This window comes from Mustela erminea, chromosome 8, assembly GCF_009829155.1.
Source record: "Mustela erminea isolate mMusErm1 chromosome 8, mMusErm1.Pri, whole genome shotgun sequence".
In the NCBI taxonomy this organism is placed as follows: Eukaryota; Metazoa; Chordata; class Mammalia; order Carnivora; family Mustelidae; genus Mustela; species Mustela erminea.
In genome coordinates this window covers 46,159,207-46,181,774 of record NC_045621.1, presented here as the reverse complement: position 1 = coordinate 46,181,774, position 22,568 = coordinate 46,159,207, and the positions used below count along the sequence as shown (strand labels likewise).

General features: G+C 60.1%; 1 protein-coding gene and 1 long non-coding RNA gene across 12 annotated transcripts in view; one reads left to right on the top strand and one right to left on the bottom strand.

Moving 5' to 3' along the window:
* CROCC2 (ciliary rootlet coiled-coil, rootletin family member 2) overlaps positions 1-15,345 on the bottom strand; it is a 60,889-nt gene extending 45,544 nt beyond the window's left edge. For 7 of the 8 annotated variants that reach the window (XM_032355428.1, XM_032355425.1, XM_032355427.1 and 4 more), the window contains exons 1-5: positions 15,065-15,345; positions 6,060-6,210; positions 4,895-5,043; positions 2,815-2,921; positions 1,294-1,459 (exon numbers count right to left, since the gene is read on the bottom strand). In XM_032355428.1, coding sequence (XP_032211319.1) covers positions 1,294-1,459; positions 2,815-2,921; positions 4,895-5,043; positions 6,060-6,210; positions 15,065-15,145 — 654 coding nt within the window. In that variant the 5' untranslated portion in view covers positions 15,146-15,345. The remainder of the gene's footprint in view (positions 1-1,293; positions 1,460-2,814; positions 2,922-4,894; positions 5,044-6,059; positions 6,211-15,064) is intronic. The other variant, XM_032355431.1, reaches the window with a different exon arrangement.
* Positions 15,346-15,877: 532 nt separating this feature from the next.
* On the top strand, positions 15,878-22,298 carry LOC116597558. Of its 4 annotated transcripts, none has more exons than XR_004288666.1 (4): positions 15,878-16,108; positions 19,198-19,355; positions 19,956-20,124; positions 21,154-22,298. It is a non-coding gene; the product is annotated as an uncharacterized LOC116597558 (long non-coding RNA). The 4 variants fall into 4 exon arrangements; XR_004288665.1 differs by lacking the exon at positions 21,154-22,298 and adding an exon at positions 20,628-20,716; XR_004288667.1 differs by lacking the exon at positions 21,154-22,298 and adding an exon at positions 20,649-20,713.
* Positions 22,299-22,568: the final 270 nt, after the last annotated feature.

Genomic DNA, 22,568 nt, shown 5'->3' with positions numbered 1-22,568 from the left:
AGCGAGACTTCCTCTCACGTCCGAGGGGGGAGATGAAGACCCTCGACCTGCCAGTCCAAGCTGAACTAGAGACCTGTCTTCTAGGACGTTCATCTCCGCTCGGTGGGCCCAAGTCCAGCCGCAGGAAGAGGTGGAAGCAGGGATGTGGGGCTGCCTCTCACAGGCCTCCTGCCACATGCAGGAGCCCTGCTGTCAGCCACAACCCTGTGGTGACTGACAAGGCCCTCTCAGTGACACGTGTAAAGGCACACTCTCCCTCTGTTGCTCCTCCCCGTCCACGCAGCAGGAGGTCCACCTAGCCTTCCATGGAACAACAGCCACAGACGGCTGGGCACAGGGGATAAGCCCTCCTGTGTGGCAGCTGTGGCCCGGGCCTGCAGGGGCCCAGACAGCTGTCCTTTCCACCTGACGCTGGTTGGACAGTGTAGGACGGCCCCATGAGGTGGGCTCTTCTGAGGGACATCTGTGTGGGGTCAGCCTGGGGGGTGTCTGAGAGGAATCCTGCCAGTGGCGTCTGGAGAGGACAGTAGGAAGGCCATGGGGATACCTGACCCTCCCTTAGGGATGACCACAGCTGCGGAGGCCCACCTTGTCCCAGGCTGGGCCCCTTTCAGGGGACTGTGTCCAAGGACAGACCAGAGCAGAGGTGTGAATGCCTCTTTTCACTCAGGGGCCACAGCCTAGCCATGGGAAGACCTGGACCAGGGAGGAGAGTGGGGTTTCATCTTTCCCAAGCATCTCCCCCAGCTCACACCAGGGGTCTTGCTGTTAGAGAACAACCCTGAGGCTGTGGCCTGGGGCATTGTGTCCTGAACCCCTGCAGGGCTTAGGGCTTCAGAAGACTGTGATCAGGCAAGCCCTGGGAGGGCCCTGCTGGCACTGGCCGTGGGCTAGGAGCAATGGCGTGGCTCCTGACTCCTCTGAGCGTCCCCGACCCTGCAGTCCAAGCAGGAGTCAGGCCTTGAGAGAGAGAGTCAGGCCTCTCTCTCAAGAATGGGGAAGGCTGTGCAAGAGCCAGGACCCTGTGCCCTCATTCTACTTTCCGAGTCTGATCTTGAGGTCCCGCCTATTCTCAAGTGAGGGCCTCCCTCCTCCGGTGCCCCCACTCTGTAGACTGCTGTGGCCAAGCTGGGTGGGGAACATGGGATAGCAGGAGGTCAGTGGCCTTGCCTTCCAGGAGTAACCACAGCGAGAACCAATTCACCCTCTCCTGGCCCCCTCTGCATCCTCCCTGCCACCAGCCACAAACACTGGAGCCCTTGTCCCCCACCCACGGGCACAGTGGGAGAGCACCTGTCTCCCAGTCCAGCGCTGGGCCTCCCTCAGCTCCAGCTCGCCCCGAAGATGGAGCATGCCGTCCGCCGTCCTGGCCAGCTCCTCGGCCAGCCTGTCATTGGCCTTCTTCACCTGTTCCAGCTGTTCCCGCAGAAGGGCGTTCACCTGGGAGAGCCCCGTGCTCCTGGATGGGCCAAAACCACAGCAGCGTGACAGTGGGCAAGTGGCTTCTCCTTTGAAAGGCTCTCTGAGAGCCCAGCCCTACGCTTCCTGGGCCCAGCTGACCCAGCTCGGGTGTGAAGGTCCCCAGGCCACACCTAAGAGGCACAGACCACCTGCCACGGGTCCCCTACGGCTCCCCAAAGGGTGCCAGTATCTGAGTGCCCCCGGCACCCTCCTCCATCTCTGAGATGCCTACTCTCTCTCCTCCCGTGCTGAGCACTCCTGGTTGTGCTCCATGAGTGTGGCTGGCTCCGTTGCAGGGGCCGTGAGTCCTGAGACACACGAGAGGGGTGGCACTGGGAGCTGAGGGCACCAGGCCTGGGAGGAGGGCACAGGGCAGTGGAGAGAGGGAGTCTACACGCCCTGGGACGGGGGCAGCCCCCCTGTGACCAATCGGGTTCTTTTTCCACTGAAGCCGGCTGTGTAGGTTGGAGTGTCTCTCTGAGATCCAGCACTTCCGGGCAGGCTGCAAGGCCACAAAAGGGACCTTCTGAGTTCCTCTTTGCAACCTGGGCGTCCTCTCCTCCTGGGCTGTGACCCCTCCCCCCTCCCCCGCTGTTTTTGAAAACTGGTTTTCAAAATGCTTCTCAGCACTTTCCTTCCATTTCCAGAGTCCCTGAGGATGAAGCAAGTAACGGGAAGTATTCCATAAATGTTCTAACCTCCCCCAGGTCTGGATTTGCCGCTGGGCTCAGGGGTGTAACCCCTCCTGTCTGTCTTCCCTGCAGTGTGGAGATCTGCCCTTCCCTTCTGGGAATGGGGTCCTGGAGCTTGGGGGTCAGGGCTGCTTCTGGAGAGCTGGCGTTACCACCGGGAGGGTAGGGCACGGCACGCTCTGGCCGCTGGTGAACAGAGGAGTCCCTGACCATGCAGCCGAGGGGACCTGGGAGGTAGGACCAGAATGTGAAGAAGGGGTTCTTGAGGGCAGCCCCCATGGGCACCCCGGGACTGGCTGCGCTAACAGGGGCCACAGTTAGCTCAGGGGCCTGCCTGCAGAGCGGGCCAGGGCACTAGCCTTGGCGTCATCAGGGGCCTGGAGGGGGCATGCTCAGGAGCACAGGTTCTGTGAGACCCTCAGACCTGTGGGACCTGCACCCCACACCTGAGGCCACAGCCTGTGGGACCCCTCCCCACCCTGCTCTGCCCACTCCTTCCACTGCCTCTGAGGCCTGCAGCCAACGTGTCCAGGCAAATTTGACTTGGAGTCACTTTAGGAAGAGACTGGCCAAAGGCCTCAAGGCATAGTGGGGTCTGCCACCTCTAGGGGTGATGGCCTAGCTCCCAATAGCCTTGACTGCCTCACACATCCCGACTCACCTCTGCTCAGCAGCCTCCAGACGGCCCAAGGCCTCCTCCAGGTCCACGCTGTGCTCCAGCTCCGACCTCCGCAGCCGAGCTTCCATGCTCTCCAGGCGGGCCTGTAGCTGGAGAGGAACAGAAACCCCCACCTGGCCAGTGGCTCCCCAGCCCCCAGGCAGGGCGGCTGTGGATAAAGCCCTCCCCAAGGTGGGAGAAGGGGTGTCCCTCCGGCTGCCAGCAGGGGCCTGCTGAGGCTCAGGCCCCTCCCCATAAGGAGGCCGAGGGACAGGCATTAGCCTCTGACCCTATGCCCAGTGCTTATGGCTGGCTGAGGAGGGGTCTCCAGGGCCTGTTTCGTAAGGGGCAGGATAGCTGAACTGGGGTCACTCTCCATTGAGAGAGCCGAAGATAGGGGTCCCGCCCCTGCATCTGCACCCCTCCCCCACCCCGTGCTGGAATCTGCCTTCCCATTGTCTCCTCTCGCAGGTGAGCAGGAGCATGGCCACCACCACAAGTGGGCTTCGTCCCCCCGCAGGCCTGGTGGAGAGGGGGGTCGTCTGAGCTGGACCAGGCCTGCCTCAGAGCCTGTGTCCTTCCTGGCTCCCTGCTGGGGCCTGAGCAGATGGGGAGCCTGGAGATCCAAGGGGAACAGGAGGTGCCAGGGGTTGCCCCCAGCTGTGCCGACCCAGAGCACACTTGGGGTGTTTGGGGAGGGGAACTCAGGTCCAGTAGGCAGGCTGGAGGCCTGAGCAGGGGCTGGGGGTGCCCACAGAGCAGGCACACTGGCCACCCTGACCCCCGCCCCACCCTGTCCATCTGCTCGGGGGTGACGCTGGGGAGGCCTGGCCCCTTCAGGCGCCTGCACAAGGGGGAGGCTGGACGCCCATGGGATCCGGCCATGTGCGCTGAGCTGCGGGGTCTGGGAGTTCAGCTCTGACTCATGAGGCTTACTAATCTGTCCGCAGGATTTCTGGCTTCTCTTCCTACCCCCGGTTCCCAACATCTCCCCACCCTGTGCTAGGAAGGTCCCCCACCCCCACAACTGGGCCCAGGCCACAGACAGCCCCGGAGGGCTGGAGCTTGCTGATGTCCTCCTGGCCCTGACAGGGATGAGGACACCGACCCTCGTGGTCCTGCCTGAGGGGTGCAGTAGGGGTGAGGCAGCGGGGAGAGCGGGTGTTTAGTGTGGGGGCTGGCGATGCCCTTGGGTAGCTGGCACGGGTCACTGGTCATGCTCGGAAGGGCCAGCCCTGGTTCAGTCTCGGCTCCAACGCAGGCAGCACGGCCCTTGGCAAGTCTGGCTGCTCTGAGGAAAGTGGGGTCATCTATCCTGCCACGTAGTGCAAGGAGGACTCTGAAGACAGCAAGGGTAGGGTGGGCCAGACGCATAGGAGGCCCTGAGCACCCCACACGGGGACCGGGCATCCTAGCCCAGTCCCACTCAGGAGCCATGGGGCTTGGAGGGGCAGACCTGGAAAGAGGCTCAGGCCTGGCAGGCTTCCTCAGCTTTCTAGTATGGGTTCGCACCTGAACAACAGGAGCACCCCCGACCCCACACTTTATAACCACATGGCCTCTTGCTGCGGTGGAAGGCACTATAGGTGCCCTGGGGACCAAGGACTGAGGACCCCCTGGTCACAGCTGTCCTCTGAGGTCTGTGGTGGCCTTGATTGTCAGGAAAAGGTCAGGGGGGCAAAGCCAATTCTCTACAGGCTCTGTCTGAGGGATGGGGCCCATTCCTAGCAGACCCCAAGAGTGAGGTACTGGGGCCAAAGGCTCAGGATGACCAGGTTGCCCCCACAAAGCCCCCAGGCAGCCAGGACACAAGTCCACACTTCAGAGACCAGGGGAGAGGAGCACTAGGAGGAAGAGGGGCCTGGACACCCGCCTATTCTCACCCTCCCCTCTCCAGCCTGTTTTCCGGTCTGTGGCTTGGGGTTTGGTTTAGATGTGCTGTGGCTGAGGTCCCCTGTCACTGTGTCCTAAGACTCAACAATGGTCCCGGCCCTCTGACCACCAGTCTCAGGAGGTGACCGCCCTGCCACAGGCCAGGCTGCTGCCTTCTGCTTGTGCCCACATACCCGAGATACATGCTTACCCGCTCACTGAGCGCATGGTACCTGCCGGCCAGCTCGTCCTGCTCAGAGCCTGCCTGGGTCAGCAGGTTCTCCAGCCTGGACAGCTCCTCCTGCAGGAGCTCGTTCTCCTCTTGCACACGGGCCGCGATGGCCAGAGGCTCCTGTGTCCCTGGACGGGTAGCACCAGTGTCAGCCTGGGTGGCCGAACCAGGATCCCCCTATCTCCTCAGCCACCACACCCTGTCCAGTGGGCCTCTGGGCCCCTCACTGGGCTCCCACAGCTGGTCTGCCCTGCTCGTCCAGGAGGGTCCCAGGTCTGACCTGGGGACCCTGGTTGGGGTATGTGGGCTTCATGTTCCAGACCTCCCTCCCTCTCCTGCTGGAGGACTGGCCACCGACGGCTGCCCTACCTCTCATCCACATCTCTAACCCCAACACAGTCCCAAACCAATTAGAGTGGAGGGTGTGGGAGTGGCCTGGACTCTGGGGACTCCCTTCCCCTGTGAAGCAGTGAGAACTACTGATTTGGGGTAACCAAATCACATCTGAATAGTGAGCTGCTTTTCTAAGCACACAGTGGGCTTTCTTCTTCCTTGGCACACACCTTTTGTGAGTGACTGGTTCCGTCAGGAGGCTGGATAGACCCTGACTACAGAAAGGGGTCTAAGGACACACAAATGAGGGAGTCACTTGCACTAGTAAGGGCCAAGTGGCCTGATCAGCTGGGTGGCCTGCTGCGGGGACCCATCTGGGGGCCAGTCCCTCAGCTGCAAAGCCTCTTCTTGCAGCAGGGAATGGGGGGAGGGCTGGGTGAGCAGAGGGCTGGGCGGGCTGGGGGGACTAGCTCAGTGTCTGTGTTTCCTGGATTTTGACCTTCAGGATTTTCGCTCATCTAATGAAACAAATACGATGAAATCCAGATGGCTGGTCACAAATGTGTCACAAACAGAAATGCAGCGCTGGAGAGTCCTTGTGGCTTCGTGGTAAACACGCTGTGGGTCTTGACATAGGACCCTTGTGGTGACCCCTGTGGGAGGGTGTGGTTCTGTGCCCCATCACACCGCAAGATGACAGGCCTGGAGGGGCCATAGGGGACACTATGGGGCAGGTAAGGAAGCTGATGGCCCTGTGGCTCCCCTGGTGCCCACCCTCACCTCCGTCGTCACCCCTACCACCGTCCATCACCTTGATGTGGTTCGTCCCCCAGGCTGCCAGCCACGATCTCACGGATTCGGGCGGGCAGAGGCGTGGGCAAAGCCCTCCAGCCTGCCCCACGAACGGTCAGTGTCCGGGCTTCTCTGGTGGCCATGGGACTCAAGACAGTGTCCTCCAGCCTCTGAAAAACAGTCATGCAGACACACTGGAGGCTGGCAGCCTCCTGGACAGCTGCCAAACACCTTCCCACAAGCTCACTGGGGTTAGTGGGGCCACCGCAGGGCTCCCCGGCCCCCAGCAGCAGTGCCCCGGAAAGGACTGCCTGAGGCTATCTCCCAGAGTACATGCCTTGGTTTCTCTACCTGCAGGGTGGGACAGCACCCTGCCTGCCTGGGATGTGTCCTGAGCCCTGGGGGCCAGGAGGACACATAGCCTAGCTGCTCACGAGTGCCCTGCTCTCTGGTCCTGCTCCATCCCTTGGGGGCCGGGCTGAGTGTTCATACTGGGCCCCTCCAGAGAAACTGGGAGGCAGTTGCCCTTGCTTCGGTTATGGGACCCGATCTGGCATCCCCCTGTGGCACAGTCTCACCACTTTGGCTGTGGGGGTTTCTGAGAGGGACTGGCAACTTGTAAGAACCTAGACCCACCCATCCACCTCCCTGCCCTCCAGGAAGGGCACGAGGAGGCCCTGGGAGAGAGCAGGACAGGAACCAAGGGAGGGGCTGTGGGAGGAGAGTGATGACAGCCTTCCTTCCTGGCCTGTCCAGAGTAGCTGACCTGCTGTGGAAGAGGTTTCAGGAGGCCTGGAAGCAGGCAGGAAATCCTAGGGTCCTGGATACCCAGAGGCTGGGGCTGAGGGACCCTGGGCTCTGCTGGTGCATTGCTTTGGCCCTGGGGATTCTCTGCCTCATTAGGTGAGCAGAGCTGGGGGAGGGCCACGGGCGTCGCCCTCCAAACCCCAGGCCGGACAGGCCCTTCTTGCCGGGTCTAACTGCAGCACTGGCCCTGGGAAGGACATCCAGGGGCTTGCACCCTCTCTGGACATGTAAGTCTTCCCAGGGGATCCTGGAGACAGATGTCTGCTCCCAGTGACTCTCCAGGGCTGTAAACCGGGCTCCTCCTGTCACCCCCTACCCAGTCCCAGATGTGCTCAAAGTCACCCCTCCTCTAGCTTTCAGGATCCCTCTCCTTGTGGTTCCTCAGAGCCTGCTCGCCCACCCTGTGGCTCTCCAGATCTCCCTCCCAGCCCGGGGTCCCAAGGAGTGACCTCCTACTGCCGGTCCCCTCCCTCCTCTGATTTCCTCCTAGCTCTCTCTGAAGACCTTCTCCAGGTTCAGACCCCTTCACCTGGTTCTGTCTCTCAGCCCCTGGCTGGTTGGGGTTCCCTTGGTTCCCTGGTTCTGGGCCTACCCTTGTTCTGCCCACTGCACTGCCCTGGTATTTCTGCCCACATGCCTCCAATTCTCCACGGACACAAGGCATGTTCCACTTGAACCAGACTGCCAAGAGTCACCCCCAGACCTGGGCTCCTGCATGACACTTGGTAGGGCCCCGTTCTGATCCCCAACAGCAGCCCAGTTCCTGGACCATCACTGAGCAAATACCACTCACTGACTGCCACTGCCCTCCCCCTGGAGAGAGAACCCTAGTCATGGCCCACCTGGGACCCAGCCCTTCTTCAGGCTGGAGTCTTGCTTTGCAGGAGGATGTTTGAGTTTGACTCAGCAGGGGGCCTTGGGAAGGCGCCATCCCCCCACATCTCCCCCAGATGACCCCCTTCAATATTACCCGGGGTGGGAGGTGAGCAGCTTGCATTGGGGGCCTGGGAGGACGTGCCTGCTACCCTTTCTGGGCCAAGCAAGGCACGGGTGCCAAGACCATCAACCGCCTCTAATGTCTTCCCGGGAGGCAAGGCGGCTGAAGGGGCTCAGCCTTTGTCTGCCCTGAACCCTGTATTTGCACTCGGGGGAAACTGAGGCTCAGCGGGGTAGCGGCCCCGCTGTAGGAACAATGAACTCCAGAAAGCTCTCCCTCCGAGGCCCGGAATGGCTCTGCCCCTTCGCCCTCCCCCACCCTCCCCGCTCCCTCGGGCATCCGAGGCGCCACCCGCTAACGGGAAGGCAGCAGCGCCGCATAAACTTGACTCATTCCTAACATTTACAGAGGGTCACTTATTAGCCGAGACGTCCCAAGAGGCGCTGGGGGCGTAATGGGTTCCAGCTGTGGCCGGGTGCCTGCGATGGGCCGTGGCCCAGCTGGAGCCGAGGGGGCGCGGCGGGGGGCGCGCGGAGGGGAGGGACCGTGGGGTGTTGAGGGCGGGGAAGGGGCAAGCCCGGAACGGGGAGTGGGAGGGGCAGGAGGGGAGGGCGGCGGGGCAGGGGGAGGATCGGGAGGGGGCGGGTCCGGGAGGGGAAAGGGAAGAGCCAGGAGGGGGCGGGGCCAGGAGAGACGCCTGGTCTCCATCCGGGGCGGATCGCGGGGCCTCACGGACCTGGGGGCAGGACCTCGCTGCTCCCTGCCTGTTCCGGGCAGCCTTGAGTCTGGCCCGCAGAGGCTGCTCACTCCGCCCCGGGACCCTCCTCCCCAGCTGGCTATTTGTGGCTTGGCTCCGGTGACTGGGCGTCAGCGTGTCCCGGCAGTGCACAGGGAGACTTCGGGCTACCCCACTCCTGCCCGGTCCCGTACTCTCAGCCCGTCGGAGGGCTGGACGTCGGTTTCCCCAAAGACCTCAGACTCATAGTTGAACCCAGCCGTTACCCTTCCTCCTGCCCCCAGCGCCCTCCTCAGCTCAACTTGCACTAAAGGCGAGCTCCCAGCCCCTGTGTGGCCCTGTCCATGGAAGCAGATCCCCGCGTAGGGGGCCAGGCACCCCTTGGTCACGGTCACCGCTCCGCTCCCCACTGCTCCGTTCTCCACTGCAGCTGTGTGGAGGGGATAGCCTGCACGCGTAGGAACCTGGGCTCCCCTATCTATCCCCCACCTGGATCAGAGTAGGATTCCCCATGAGAATCGGGCTGGGGTCCCTGCCCTACCACAGCCAGCGAAAGCTGTGACCCTCGGTGTGTCTTCTGCCTCAGCTCCTCTTTTGTGAAGTGGGAGGGGGCATCCTAGAGCCCTGGGGGTGCTGCAGCTCTGTGGAGGGTGCCGTGTGGAGTCTGCGGGACAGGAGGCCTCTCCAGAGGGCAGATGACCTTGTAGGTCAGGAATGGAAATCACGAAGAGCAAGGTCACTACTTCCTCTTGCTGGGGCAGCATCAGTAAGTCCCTGAGTGTCCCCTCTGGACGTCCAGGCTGCTAGGGACACGGGGACACAGACAGCCTATGACCCAGGCGGAGAGAAGGATGGGTTCACAAGAGGAGCCTGGCATCTTCAAGATGGAGAAGGTGAGGTTCCCTGTACCCGACTGAGGGGGATCTTTGGGTGCCCCAGAGTGAACCACCCCAGGGGCGGTTAGGGAGGGGCACCAGAACCTCTCATTAAAATCACCCTGGTAGACAGCGTCCTGAGGACGATCCCAGCTCAGCCAGGTTAAAGCTGCAGCGTCCTAAGGCAGCAGCAGACCTAGGGAGGGAGTGAGACTCCAGGGGCTGTCCTGGGCGGCTCTTCGCGTGGACCCGCCCGCCGCTGCCAGGGCCAGGAGGCCGAGCTCCCACAGTGCCGCCGTGTGGCCGCTAGAGGCACTGCAAGAGGCTGCGCCTGTCCCAGCCCTTGAGCTAGGAGGCTGGGGCAGGGGGACGTGCAAGGGTGCAGGGCTCACTGGCCCCGCTGAGAAGCCACGAGAAGTGAAGGTCATGATGGTCGGGAGCCCTTATGAGTGGAGTGAGGCAGGGAACTCACCACTGAGGATTTCTTAGCGAACATTGTCACACCCACTCTTGTCTACTTTATGGGTGAGGGGGCTCCCCCAAGATCATGCACTCACGAAAGGCAGAGTTAGGACTGAGCCACCTGTGTTGGTCCTGGCACCTTCCTGGTGGCTGGAGACTGGGTCTCAGCAGGCATGCTGGCCTCAGGTGTCCTCCCCAGTGTGGCACGTCCCTGAGCCCAGGCAGATGGGCTCTCGAGGCCCCCGCCCCTGTTCTCCTCCCTGTTTGCCCGCTCCAGCCCTCCCACACCTGTGGGCGCCACAGGCCTTTCCGCATCCCTTGGCAGCAGGCTTTGGCCCTCGCCAGGAGCGCGCACAGCTGGGAGAACATATCCGAGGACAGGGCCTGCAGCCAAGGCCAGCGACCGGACGTCTGCTTGCCATCTTTCCGTGGCTTGGCCTGCGGCAGAGAGGGCCCTAGCTGGGGTGAATGCCTGCCAGGTTCCGTTTCCTGAGGAAAAAGAGCTTCTCTGTGTCTGGGTTAGCACCTGGCCACTGACTGCTGTGTCTCAGCACTGGCCAGTGTAGATTTCTACGCATTTGTAGAGCCCTCTGGGGCACTGGGTATCACCCCAGGAGCAGGGCCGTGCTTTTATGGGGGGCCGTTTGGTCCTCAACTCATAATAAATGGAAGATGCGGGCCAGACACTGAACAGGCATCTGGGGGAGAGGGGGGACAACTTGTCATTTATCTCTGTGTCCCCAGCATGATCAACGCTTGGCACAGGTCACCATGTGAATGGCGGAACACCCAGCCTAAGGAGCAAATCACCAATTACGAACAATTTAGGAACTCTTGGAAGGGCAAGGGCCCTGTTGGTCTTGTTTGCTCCTGTGTTTGCAGTGCCCACACAGACCTCCTAGAGGAAGTGGCAGGCGAGCTGTCCAACAGCTAGTGGGGACACAGATCAGGTGTCCAGGTAGAGGGAAGAGTGGAAGCAAAGGGAGGGTTCTCAAAGTCTGTGTGGGGCCTGGGGGAGGAGGGCGCAGAGAACACTGTGGAAAGCTTGAATGCCTGCCCCCTTGGTAGCTGTGCCACCACAGTCCCCTTGGACCCTGGGTGGCGGCAGGAAGGGCAGTGTGTCTGAACAAGGACGGGGATGTGGCCCATCTGATCAGCATAGCTGGTTGATCTAACCAGGTCTGCTGTGACCTTGGCTGCATCAGGGCAAATGGACGGAAGATTCAAGATGGGCCGGTGCCTCGGTCCCTGGCTGGCTTGGAAGGAGGACAGACCATGGCCCTTGGCAAGTGACTAATGGGGGCTTGCCACTCTGTGATGCTTTCAAGCCATCCCAGCTCCTGTCCCATGGGTGGGCCCCCTCAGCTTCCCTCCCACCCCATCCTGTCCTATCCCACCTCATCTTCTGTCATGCTCCTAACACATGGCTCCAGCAAGCCTGCCCTCTCCTTATGCATCAGTGATTTTTCTCTCTCTTTCAGACCTTTCTTATAGACTCAAACTGTTTTAATTTATACCACTCTTAAAAAAAAAGTGTTGCTCCTACATGCCCCATGAGGGGACCTTGCAGTCAGGGTCACCCGTGATCTACATGCTGCTAATCCCAGTGGTCCGTGGTCTCCACTTCCTTGATCTGTTAGCAGCAGGTGGGTCCCACCTCCTCCCTGAAACACTGTCTTCCTGACACCACCCCTTCCAGCTGTCCTCACGACATCGGTCTTGGTCTCCTTGGCTGGTTCCTTCTTGCCTCCCTCATCTTTGAGTGGAGAGTGCTCCAGCTCCTCTTTCTATGTACACACACACACCCGGCTACTCACTTGCCAACAACCCCAAATGTCTATTTCCAGCATGGAGCTCCTCCCTGAGGTCAGCTCCGTACATCCACTCACCTCCCTGCTCTCCCCACTTGGATGCCAGTAGGCTTGTCCTCGCCAAGATGTTCCAAACAAAACCTCTGAGCACAGTGTAGTCAAACGAGGTGTTAAAAAAACAATATGAAAACCCCCATGTGTTTGGAAATCAGGGTGTTTATACTTCTAGAGAACCCATGGATAAAATCAAATGGAAATTAGGAAACAGTTTGAACTGGATAATGACAAAAATTATTATGACAAAATGTATGGAAGGTAGCAAATGCATTGTTTAGAAAGAAAAGCAGACCTTAAAAAAAAAAAAACAACCAAAAGGTAGTGGGAAATGATACAGTTGCTGTGGTAAACAGTGGGGGTGGTTTCCTCACATTAAACCAGGAGTTACTGGGGGACCCAGCAACCCCATATCTGGGTGTATCCCAAAAGGAGTGAAGGCGGGACTGGAAGGGAGATTTGCACATCAACGATCCAGCAGCGTATTCACACAACCCAGCCGTCTGTGAACAAGTGAGTGGAGACATAAAAATTGGTCCAGCCGCACAGTGGAGCACAATCCAGGCTTACAAAGGAAGGACGCTGTGACCACGGCGAGCGCATGGATTCCACCCCCCCGACCAGGGACACTGCGCAGAGTGAAATGGATCAGGCCCAGAAGGAGAGTTAGTGTCTGACCCCACCTCCGAGGTCCTGAGAGGAGCCAAATTTATGGAGGCAGGGAGCAGAAGGCGGGTGCCAGAGGCTGAGGTGGGGTGGGGAGTCTGTGTTTCATGGGGACAGAGTTTACGTTTGAGAAGGTGAGAAAGTTCTGGAGATGCTGGCGGTGATGGCTGCACATGTGTGAATGGGCTCAATGCCGCTGAACCGCACACTTAAAAAAACGGTGAAAATGGTAAATTCTATGCCTAGATACATCTATATTTACCATAATATTTTAAGAAGTTAAAAAAACCTTTTTTTAAGATATTATTTATTTATTTCCCTGAGAGAGAGAAAGAGAGAGAGCATGCACGCGCACGTGTGCGGAGAGAGAGACGGAGGGAGTGAGACTGGAAGAAGGAGAGAGATTCTTAAGCAGAGTCTACACTGAGCACAGAACCCAATGCCAGCCCCGATCCCACAACCACAGGATCATGACCCAAGCTGAAACCAACAGTCAGACACTTAACCGACTGAGCCACCCAGGCGCACGGTTAAAAAAAAAAATCTTTTTTTTTTAAAGACACCTGCAAATTAATGAGATAAGCACGCATCTCAAAAAGTCAGATGAACAACAATCCCAAAGAACTGAAAAGCAAAGGATAATAAGTCTATACATTAATGGACCAGAAGGCAAAAATACTGGAAAGAGGATCAACCAATGGCTGAAATCAGAAAAGGAAACGTGGTATCGCTCAGGGTGACCGACCCCTCTTGGTCTGCCCCGGGTCCCCTCAATGTCACATGGGAAGCCCCGGCTCTCCAGCCCCTCAGTTCCAGGGGCCGGTGGCCACCTGCTTCAGGTCCTCAGTCATCAGAACAACAACAAGAACCTACTGGAAATAACTTCTGTCAGTAAGTCTGGAAATTCAGATATTGTGGACAAATTCCCAGGAAATTATCATTAATCAGAACCTATACCCAAAAGAAAGAGCATCTGTTTCGGTAGTTCTTAAAGGGACTGAACCCAGAATCCAGAGCCCTCTGGTGTTGGCCCCCTGCCCAGGCTCTCCCGTCTCTCTCCTCTGGGCCCGGATGCCCCAAGAACCCAGCTCTGAGGAGGAGGCCCCAGAGCGCCTGGCTCAGGCTGCAAGGGGCGCTTCTCTAGGCACCGGGGTACTTTCAGGCCCATTCCCCCGCGAGGCCCCCATCCACAAACCGCCCCTTCCCAGGCCCCTAAGTTTCTCCATTTGCAGCTGGCGGGGCTGGAGGAGCCCCGTGGGCCTGCCTCCCCGTCTGGACAGGCCTATCTGAGCATCTCTTGGCGCCAGCCTGCCTGTTCACCCCCTGGGGTGTCGGCACCCGGATCTCCATCACCACGATGCAAATAACAGGTTTGGCTGGGTGGGCGGTGTGGACCTCGGGTACGACTCCTTGTGACTTCCAGGTGACAGTTTCCCACAGGTAGTGGGGACTTGTGGGACAGTCTTGTCTGCCAGGCACCTGCGCCCAGTGCCAGACAATGGCTCCAGCCCGCGTTTCTCCCTCAGACCCCGGTAACCATAGCAACGTGCTTCAACCCTCAAGCCTACGTTTTCCTGGAATCCAGAGGGGATGATAGACCCCTCCCCCCTGACAGCTGATGGGAGGGTGCGATGCCTGGCTGAAGGAGTCTGGAAACTGTGATGTGCAAGCCTGACCTCCCTCTGCCGGTCCTTCTCTCCAGCCAGAGAATTGAGAGTCTTGGGAGCCAGACAAAGTCACCAGGCCCGGCCCTTGTTTTGTGTTGCTGTATCGCCCAACTCAAGGATCCTGTCCCATCATGTCGTACCCTATGTGGGTACCATGTGTGTGTGCACGGGGGTGTGCATGTGCATGTGCATGTGGAGGGTGGTTGCACCGTGTTATGTAATCACGTGGCACCAACCATGGGCAATCACTCTTCTCTGACCACGTCAACCCCACGTCAACCTCCTACAGCACACTCTGAGATTCTAAGAACCGGGTTAATTAATGACTGAGTCAGCCAGGGCACCGAGGGTTCACTGGCATCCCCAAGAGGTCAGTCAGGGTGGGGACGGCCTGGCCCAGGTGGCCGGAGCCAGGTGATGGCAGTGGGGGGCAGCTGAGGAGAGGGGATGGTGGTGCTGGGCACTGGATTGACTCTGGGAAGTAGGGGAACGAAGGAGAGAGGGGCAGGGGGAGAGTTCGCGGTCCCCACTGTTGTTGCACATGGGAAAGTTCTGGAAGTCACAGAATAGATCCTGGGATGAACCCTATCTGCCCAGCAATGGCGGCTCCCACACTCTGCCAGGAAGAAATCTGGGAATGAGATCCCAGCATGTGCGACCCTGGTGTGGAAGGGTAGTCCGTCACTCCCCACCCACAGTGCGCATGCTGTGACCCTGAGGCTCGAGAAGGGGGCCGGTGGCCTGAGCTCATGCAGGCATGAACGGGGAGGCCAGGTGCTTGACTCAGGTCTTCCCACGCCCAGGCCACTCTCTCCCCAGGCCCCTCTCCTGAGCTGAGGCTGCCCTGGTGTATGTGTGCGTGCACACGCGAGTGTGCGTGCTCGTGCTGACCACGTGAGTGCTTGAGGGCCTCTTGGAGCTGGGGAGGTGTGGCTTCTCCATGCACCCTCCCAAGGTGCCCTCGGAGACTACACCCAGGAGGGTGCTAGAGGGCGGGTGCCCCACTGACCTGGATCACGGTGTCCAGCCCCAGCGGAGACCGCTCTGCAGTGGCATCCCCGTGGCCAGGCTCGCTGGAGGCAGAGCTCATCTCGGATGGGAGCACAGGACTCGGGAGAGAGCCGGGGCTTGGCTGCCTGGTGAGTGTCCTCCTGGTGCCCTGGCCAGGCTGGGACCTGCCCCAGTGCACCCAGCCCCACACCTGTGCAGCACCTGGCTCCTCCGGTTGGTCGGTCTGGGTGTCCAGCTGCCCCCTCTGGGCTGGCGACCAAGCAGCCAACTAAGACAGAGGCGTTGCTGGGGCAACCGCGACGCTGAGGATTGAGTTTCCCTGGAAACAGGAGTGCAGGCCCTGTTGCCATGGGGACTAAGGAACGCTGTTGTCTGCAAGCGGTCTCCTGGACACCGGAGACGCCCTGAGTGAAGCTGTTCACCTGAAACACCACAGCCAGAAGGGGCTGGCTCTCCCCGAGGCCTCCCCCTCCCCCGCCCTTGTGGGGAAGGGCTCCTGGCCTTCCAGGGGCATTCTCCCTGGGAGGAATTGTGTGCTTGGGGCCACACATCAGCTTTCTCCTAAGGGAAAATCAGAAGCTATGTCTGTCTTTCTGTTTCTTTCTTTCTTTCTTTCTTTCTTTCTTTCTTTCTTTCTTTCTTTCTTTCTTTTCTTTCTCTCTCCCTTCCTTCCTTTCTTTCTAAGATTTTATTTATTTATTTATTTGACAGAGAGAGAGAGAGAGTGAACATAAACAGGGGGAGCCAGAGAGGGAGAAGCAGGTTCCCACCAGGCAGGGAGCCCAATGTGGGGCTTGATCCCAGGACCCTGAGATCATGACCTGAGCCAAAGGCAGATGCTTAACGACTGAGCCACCCAGGAGCCCCTATGGATTTCTTTTCTAACATCTAGAAAAGAACTTTCAGGTCAGTAGTGAGAATGTGTCCAGCAGATGGGTAGACTGATGCCTGGAGAGGAGAAACCACCTGCCCGAGGGCCAAAGGAGACCCCCATCATCCTAACCTTGCACTTGGACGCTTCCCTCTGGAGCTCGGTCTCAGGGTAATCTATTCCACAGGTGACTTGTGCCACACTCGTTGTAACCCTGTCACTGAAAACTTTCCAGAGCCACATAAAGGACCAGCAGGGACACCCAGAGCTCACCCACTGGGGTGATAGGACCTAGGCCCAGGAGCAAGTGAGGGACAGGCACATACCTGTGTGCCTCCCAGCCTGGGCCTCCTGGGGCCTCTGGACTGAGTCTGGCACTGGGCATCAAGGCAGACCGGTGTCCCCTCCCCACGCCTCATTCCAAGCTGGGTCTCTCCCAGCAGAGAGGGACAGCTGCTGGAGATGGGCCCAGCAGCCGGGAATGACTGCCCCTCGAATGAGAGGAGACCAATATGGGACTCTGGGGATGTCCCGGGGACCCCCAGAGCCTGGGCTCCTCTGAGGCCACTCAAGAAGATGGGAGTCAGCCTGCCTGGGCAAGGCCAGAAGGGACCTGGCAGTGAGGGGGGATGCTCGGTGGGAGGGCTGCTGAGGGACTTCGAGGGACCAATCTGTCTCCTCAAGATGGAAATCCAAGACCGGGTCACCTGTGCTTAAAGGAAGCTGTCCTTGAGAAGCACGGGATCTTTGTTCCGGAATCCTCAGGGCCTCTGCTGGCTGCCCCCCAGAAGGACAGCCACCGGAGTGCCTCATGCAGGCACAGGCCAGGCTCCCCGGCTGGACGTAGTCCCACTGGGCCTGCAGGGCTGGCATGGGGCTCATTGGATAGGCAAGTGGACGGGCCCTAGCCAGTCCTTTTGTCCCAGGCCCCTCTGGACAAGCATAACCTTCAGCTTCTGAAGGTAAAAGCCGAGATCCAGATTCAGAGCCCAGGGGACCCATGCTGTAGCTTAGGTAACTTCCAGCACCCTAGACTGCCTATAGGACCCTCCCCCCAGAATCTGAGCCCAGGGGTTTCGGAGAGATGTGAGGCAGGTGTCCTCAGGGAGGCAAAGGGAGCGGCAGCATTGCTCAGGGGCTGGGCCTCCTCTGACCCCGACGAGGTGGGCTCTGCGGGCATAGAGGGTAAGGCCTGCCTCCAGTGAGTCTTCCCACCCGGGGAGCTCAGTGTGGGACATCCCTGTGGTGGTGGCATGAGGGGGCTGTGGAGGCCGGCGTCATTATCCGCCATCTCTCTCAGGAAACCAGGAGAGTTGCGGCTCCGTGGTTGGAGGGACAGCCTGTCGTGCCTCTTGCCCCTACTCCCCAACCCAACATTCACCTCGGCTTATTCTCCCCCTTAAACACTCGGGCCACACAGAGAAGCCCGGCACAGGTCAGCCTTCGCCCACACCCCTGTACCCTTTCCTCTAGGGAGATGCCCAGCCCCTCGGGGCTTCCACAGGCTCCGTGGCCTCACTGCTTGGTGTCCATGCTTGTGGCTCCTGGTCCTGGGCTGTCAATGGACGAGAAGGAGAACCTTCAGGACCAGGCAGCCCTGGGCCCAGGCATGGCTCCTGGGGAATGTTCTGGAGTGGATGGAGGGTGTGATAGAGGTCCTTAGCATGCAGATAGCACCTCTGTGGGATGAGCAGGGGCAGGGCTCAGAAAAGACCACAACTGGTCCTAACCCAGAGCAAGAGAATGGCCTCAACTTTTTCTGTCGGTTGCCGGCCCTGGGAGCACCAGAATTTGCCACATCTGATTCAGACCCTCTCCAAGAGGGGAAGGGACCTCAAAACTCGCACCAAAGTGCTGGCTTCCTGGTGTGAAGGCCAATCCTTGGTCACATCTCTTATATTCGCTCTGACAGGCGTGACAGGGATGGGTGTGGCCGGGCCTGCCGTGGATGGGACACGTTGCCCTGATTTGTCCTCTGAAGATGGGTCACACGCAGGGCAACCCCGGAGGAGAGGAACGGCCTGCCTCTGTCCTAGCCCCGCAGGGCCTCCTAGCAGCCAGGCCACCCTAATTGGCTCCAGGATCTGTCCAGGTGTCAGTCTGCTCTCCAGTGACTCTGTCCCCTGAGGACCTGCCCGCCTCCCCCCTCCCTGAGAGCCAGCTGTCCTCGGTGACAGTCCATCGGGACGGTGGGTGATCACTCAGGAGAGGAGTGACTCCTGCCAGCAGCTGTGGTTCAACTACCTAGGGTCACGGCCTCCATCGGGTGTGTCCCTTGCAGGTGCTGGACAGGAAGCAGGCTGCATACTCTGCACTTACGTTAAATATAGACTCCTTCTGGACACTCAGGCTCGGGCACCGCCCAGAGCTCCGGACTTCTGCCCGTGGGGGGAGTGCCCCAGGCTACTGGTCACTGTCAGTGTGTCTGTACCCCTGAACCAGGGGACAGAGGTAGCAGCTATGTAACTGAGTGGTTGGATTTGAGACCCTCGGAACCCCTCTCCCCACAGCCTCTGCCAGCCCCCTTCTTGGGCTGTGGCAGCCCCAGCCTCCTTCCTGCCTTGCAAAGCTTCATGGCTTAGCTCGGCTCCCGGTTGCCTCTGCCACTAGCTGAGGATGGCCACCTCTTGGGTGACAGTGCTGGCCCACACCTGCTTCTCCTTGGGGGACCCCGAGTGTCCACAAAGAGCCGGACAGCAGCCTACAGATGAACCCTCACACCCCAGCCACCAGCACACATGCATCTTCCACAGGAAGGTCTGCCTATTTCCTCCCCAGCGCCTCTTCAGTGCCCTCCGTCCCTCCTGGGCCAGCACCCCTGTCAGCTGCCCTGTGGGCAGTCACCTCCTGTGTGCAGTCCCACGTGTCCCTTGCTTGATGGTGTGGTGCAGGTAGAAGGGTGTGATGGGCTTTATGCCAGAGCTGGGCACCCCTGTGCTGGTCTCTGCAAGAGGAGGCAGTTGGCTGGGTAGCCAACCCCCAGCCCCAGGCTCCCGGGCAGGTAGTACAGACCAGGGGAGGGAAGACCGCTCTGGGGCTGGTGGGAGAGGCCACCTTCGAAGAAGCAGACCCGCGGGGCTCCTGGGCAATGATGGGCCGGGGGGTCAGGATGGATGACGGCCCATGGGACCTAGGGGACGAGGGGAGGTGATGGGCAGTGATGGGCAGGGGGGTCAGAAGACGGCCGCTGGGATCGGGGGGACGAGGAGCGGTGATTTAAGTCCTGTGCTCTGTGCCTTTCATGTCTGGTGACTCTGCAGAAGATCCCTTCAAGAAATCACCAGAAACCGAGGGGCAGCATAAGCCCACAGGCTGCTGGTGCTCAGACGGTTGGGCTGTGACGCCCAGTGACAGGGATGTAGCTGCGTGGGAGCCCTGAGGAAGCCGAGGGCCAGAGCCATTTCCTCGTTCTCACCACGTGAGAAATCCCTGAAGGAAGCCTGGGCGGGGATGCGGGCTGTGATCCATTTGGGGGCTGGGGACCCCTCCTCCTAGGGCCTGGCTCCCTTCCCTGTAAGCCCCCCCACCACTTTGGGATTGTCCCTCCTGCCTGGACTGTTCCCCTGCCAAGCGAGGGCCCCGTGCGGAAGCGTGGGGCCCGGCCTTCTCTGAGCCCTCCTTCCCACTCTGTGGGTTTGCTCCTTGCCCCTGATGTCCAGCACACAAATGATCCAGCAGCTTGGGCTGGCCGGTTGGTCAGACCGCAGCTTGGGGATGGCTGTGAGGAGCTTGTTTCTCTCTCCCGCTGTGGTTTCTAGTTTGCTGGCTCCTGCCTCGTCTCCCTGGGCTCAGCTTCCTGAGTGACCGTGGACCCTGGTGCCTGACGGCTCTGGGGTCCGTGCCCTGAGGCCCCTTCACCACAGCCCCACCTCGGGAGTGCAGGCCCCCCTCCTGGGGCCAGGCCTTGACCCCGTTGGCGCTATGGCTCTTCCCACCCCTAGCCACTGGGGTCCACGTGGGCTACACCCTGTCCCCCTAACCCACCCCAGCTGCTTCCCGGTCTCTGTGCTTCCCATAGGGCTTCGTCCTCAATCCCCAGCCCGTGCCACAAGCCTGCAGCCTGGACTGGAGGCTGGAGGCAGCTGGGAAAGGAAGCAGGGCCTTCTAAGCAGGACTCCAGGGAAAAGCGGCAGGCTGGGGCCGTGGGTGACACCCCATTTCCCTGCTGCTGCTGCAACCTTCCTGGGGTGAGTAAGGAGGAGGAGGACCAGGTGGGGCAGACACACAGGCCAGGGCCGATAGGCTTGGATGTTCCACAGAAGCAACGAATGCGCACTCACAGCTGCAACCCATGCCAGTCAGACGTGCATGTCAGATTCTGGCCACCCTGACTGCGTGTCCTGGATGTGGTTGGGCCACAGACCAGCATCCAGCTGAGATGGGGCTGCCCATGACCACCAGGCCACTGCTGACAGTGGGGCTTCAGGGACCCCGGGAGCCAGGCCTAGGTGTGTCTAGTTTGGCATGCACTGCTGTTCCAACCTTAGGCCCACAGAAGCCACATGTGGGAGGGACCCTCTGGTGCTGGAACGCTCACTTCAGCAGCTCCTGCGTCCATGGCACACGGGAACTGCCCGGCCCACCAGGGGCATAGTGCAGAAAGGGCTGCTGGTTTCTGGGCAGCTGGTGGCTGCAGAGGTGTGGGTCACCATCAGAGCGTGGCCGTGTCTTGGTGGCCTATCCTGTGCAGTTTCTCTGTTTCTCTGCCGAGGGCTTTGCTCCCAGGCCGGCCAGCAGCTCGCCCGGCGGCTCCCCCAGGGTCTCTTGGAGAGCAGCTTCTGGAGAGCAGCTCTGGGGTCCGTGCCCGTATGTCTTCTCTTGAGGTCTGACAATTCTGTATGAACCCCTGAGTGGAAGCAGCTTCCAGCCAGTGCTCTGGGCATATGGGCTGAGTGAGAACGGGAGGGCCTGGAGAGAGAGGCCTGCCCCTGGGCCCAGAGGAAGGGGTCCCCCTGGGACTCCGTGGCTGATTCAGACCTTGCTGACCCTTTTGGGAGATCACACTTGGCAGCTCAGGCAGCGTCTGTTTTTGCGTGGGCTGGCCCAGAGCTGTGGCTGATAGATATGGTCTGGGCAGGAAGGCCTGGGATGTCTGAGTGGCAGCCCATGCTCTCCGAGGGGGCTAGTGAGCATGCGGGCCTCGGAGGTCACATGGGGTCTGCTGCCAGACTCCCATGGTCCACTTTGTGGGCTGCATGTGGGTCCCCCTCTTGTAGCACAACCAGGAGCTCCAGAAGTACAGGATCAGGACGCTTGCACTGATCTCCCTCAGGACACGGAAGCTGCATGAACCTGTGCTGGGGGTGGCATGTCCACCAGCTGGCAAACTCCTTTGCTGACTGCCCACCACGCGGACCCCCGTGACCCTCCCGGGCCCCTCACTGCCCCACCCTGGGGTCTGCGGGGTGGTGGTCCTGGGTTCTGTGACCTGCAGCCCCTGAACTCCATGGCTCCTCTGTGGTCAGACACTGCCCAGTGGGCCAGGGCTGCTCTTGCGTCTTCTCTCCCAGCCCTGCCCTTGCAAGAGATCAGGTGCGAGCGGTCTGTGAGAAGTCCAAGGGCATACACAGAACTGCCGTGGGGCCTAGGGCCTGAGCCCCAAGGAGGGGGGTATGTGGAACACATGTCACAGGGAGTGGTAGTGGAGGCAGTGAGGGCAAGCTGACCAGCAGTGGAGGGGAAAGCAGACAACTGGCCTTGGACACTTTGGTGTCACTCTCCCCGAGGAGGGGGCTCCCAGGACCAGGGGTGGGGTGCACAACATTGGGGCCGCCCCTGAGTCGGGGAGGTCCCTGCAGCGCCGTGCCTAGTGGGGCCACCTGCTCTCCTGGGGGAATTCAGGATTGCCCTGAGGTCCAAGGAAGCTGGAGAAATGTGATATCACGGGTTGCAGATGGTGGAGCCAAGGCACAGACAGGGCCAGAGTCAGGAGCGCGGGACCCAGGTCCTCCACAGCAATGCCCCTCCCTATAGGTCAGAGTCCCATGAAAATGGAAGGGCCACGCGGAGTGTGCGGTGGGGAGCAGAACACGGTATGGATGGGGTGGGAGGCCGGCCAAGGGCATCAGCATCCTTGACACTGAGCAGCTGCCCTGGGAGAGGGACTGACGTGCTCTGGACAACCCCAGAGGACAGGACCAGGCCAGGTCTGAGGGAGGAAACTCGTCTTTTCTTTGATGGTGCTATGGGCTGCACTGTGAGGTGGTGAGCTCTTTGTCCTGGGAGGTATGAAAGAGAAAGCCAGGCCCTGGGGGTTCCAAGGACCAAGAAGTGAGCACCTTGGATCTGGGTTCTTTTTTTTTTTTTTTTTTAAATATTTTATTTATTTATTTGACAGAGATCACAAGTAGGCAGAGAGGCAGGCAGAGAGAGAGGAGGCAGCAGGCTCCCTGTGGAGCAGAGAGCCTGATGTGGGGCTCGATCCCAGGACCCTGGGATCATGACCCGAGCTGAAGGCAGAGGCTTTAACCCAATGAGCCACCCAGGTGCCCCTTGCATCTGGGTTCTGCTTGCAGCTCTGTGTATCTGAGGCCCAAGTGTGGGTGGAGGAGAGGGCTCACCCTGAGGGCTGCAGGGCTGCGTCTCTGGGAAACCTCATTAGGGGCTATCTCCAAGTTTACTGTTTGCAGAC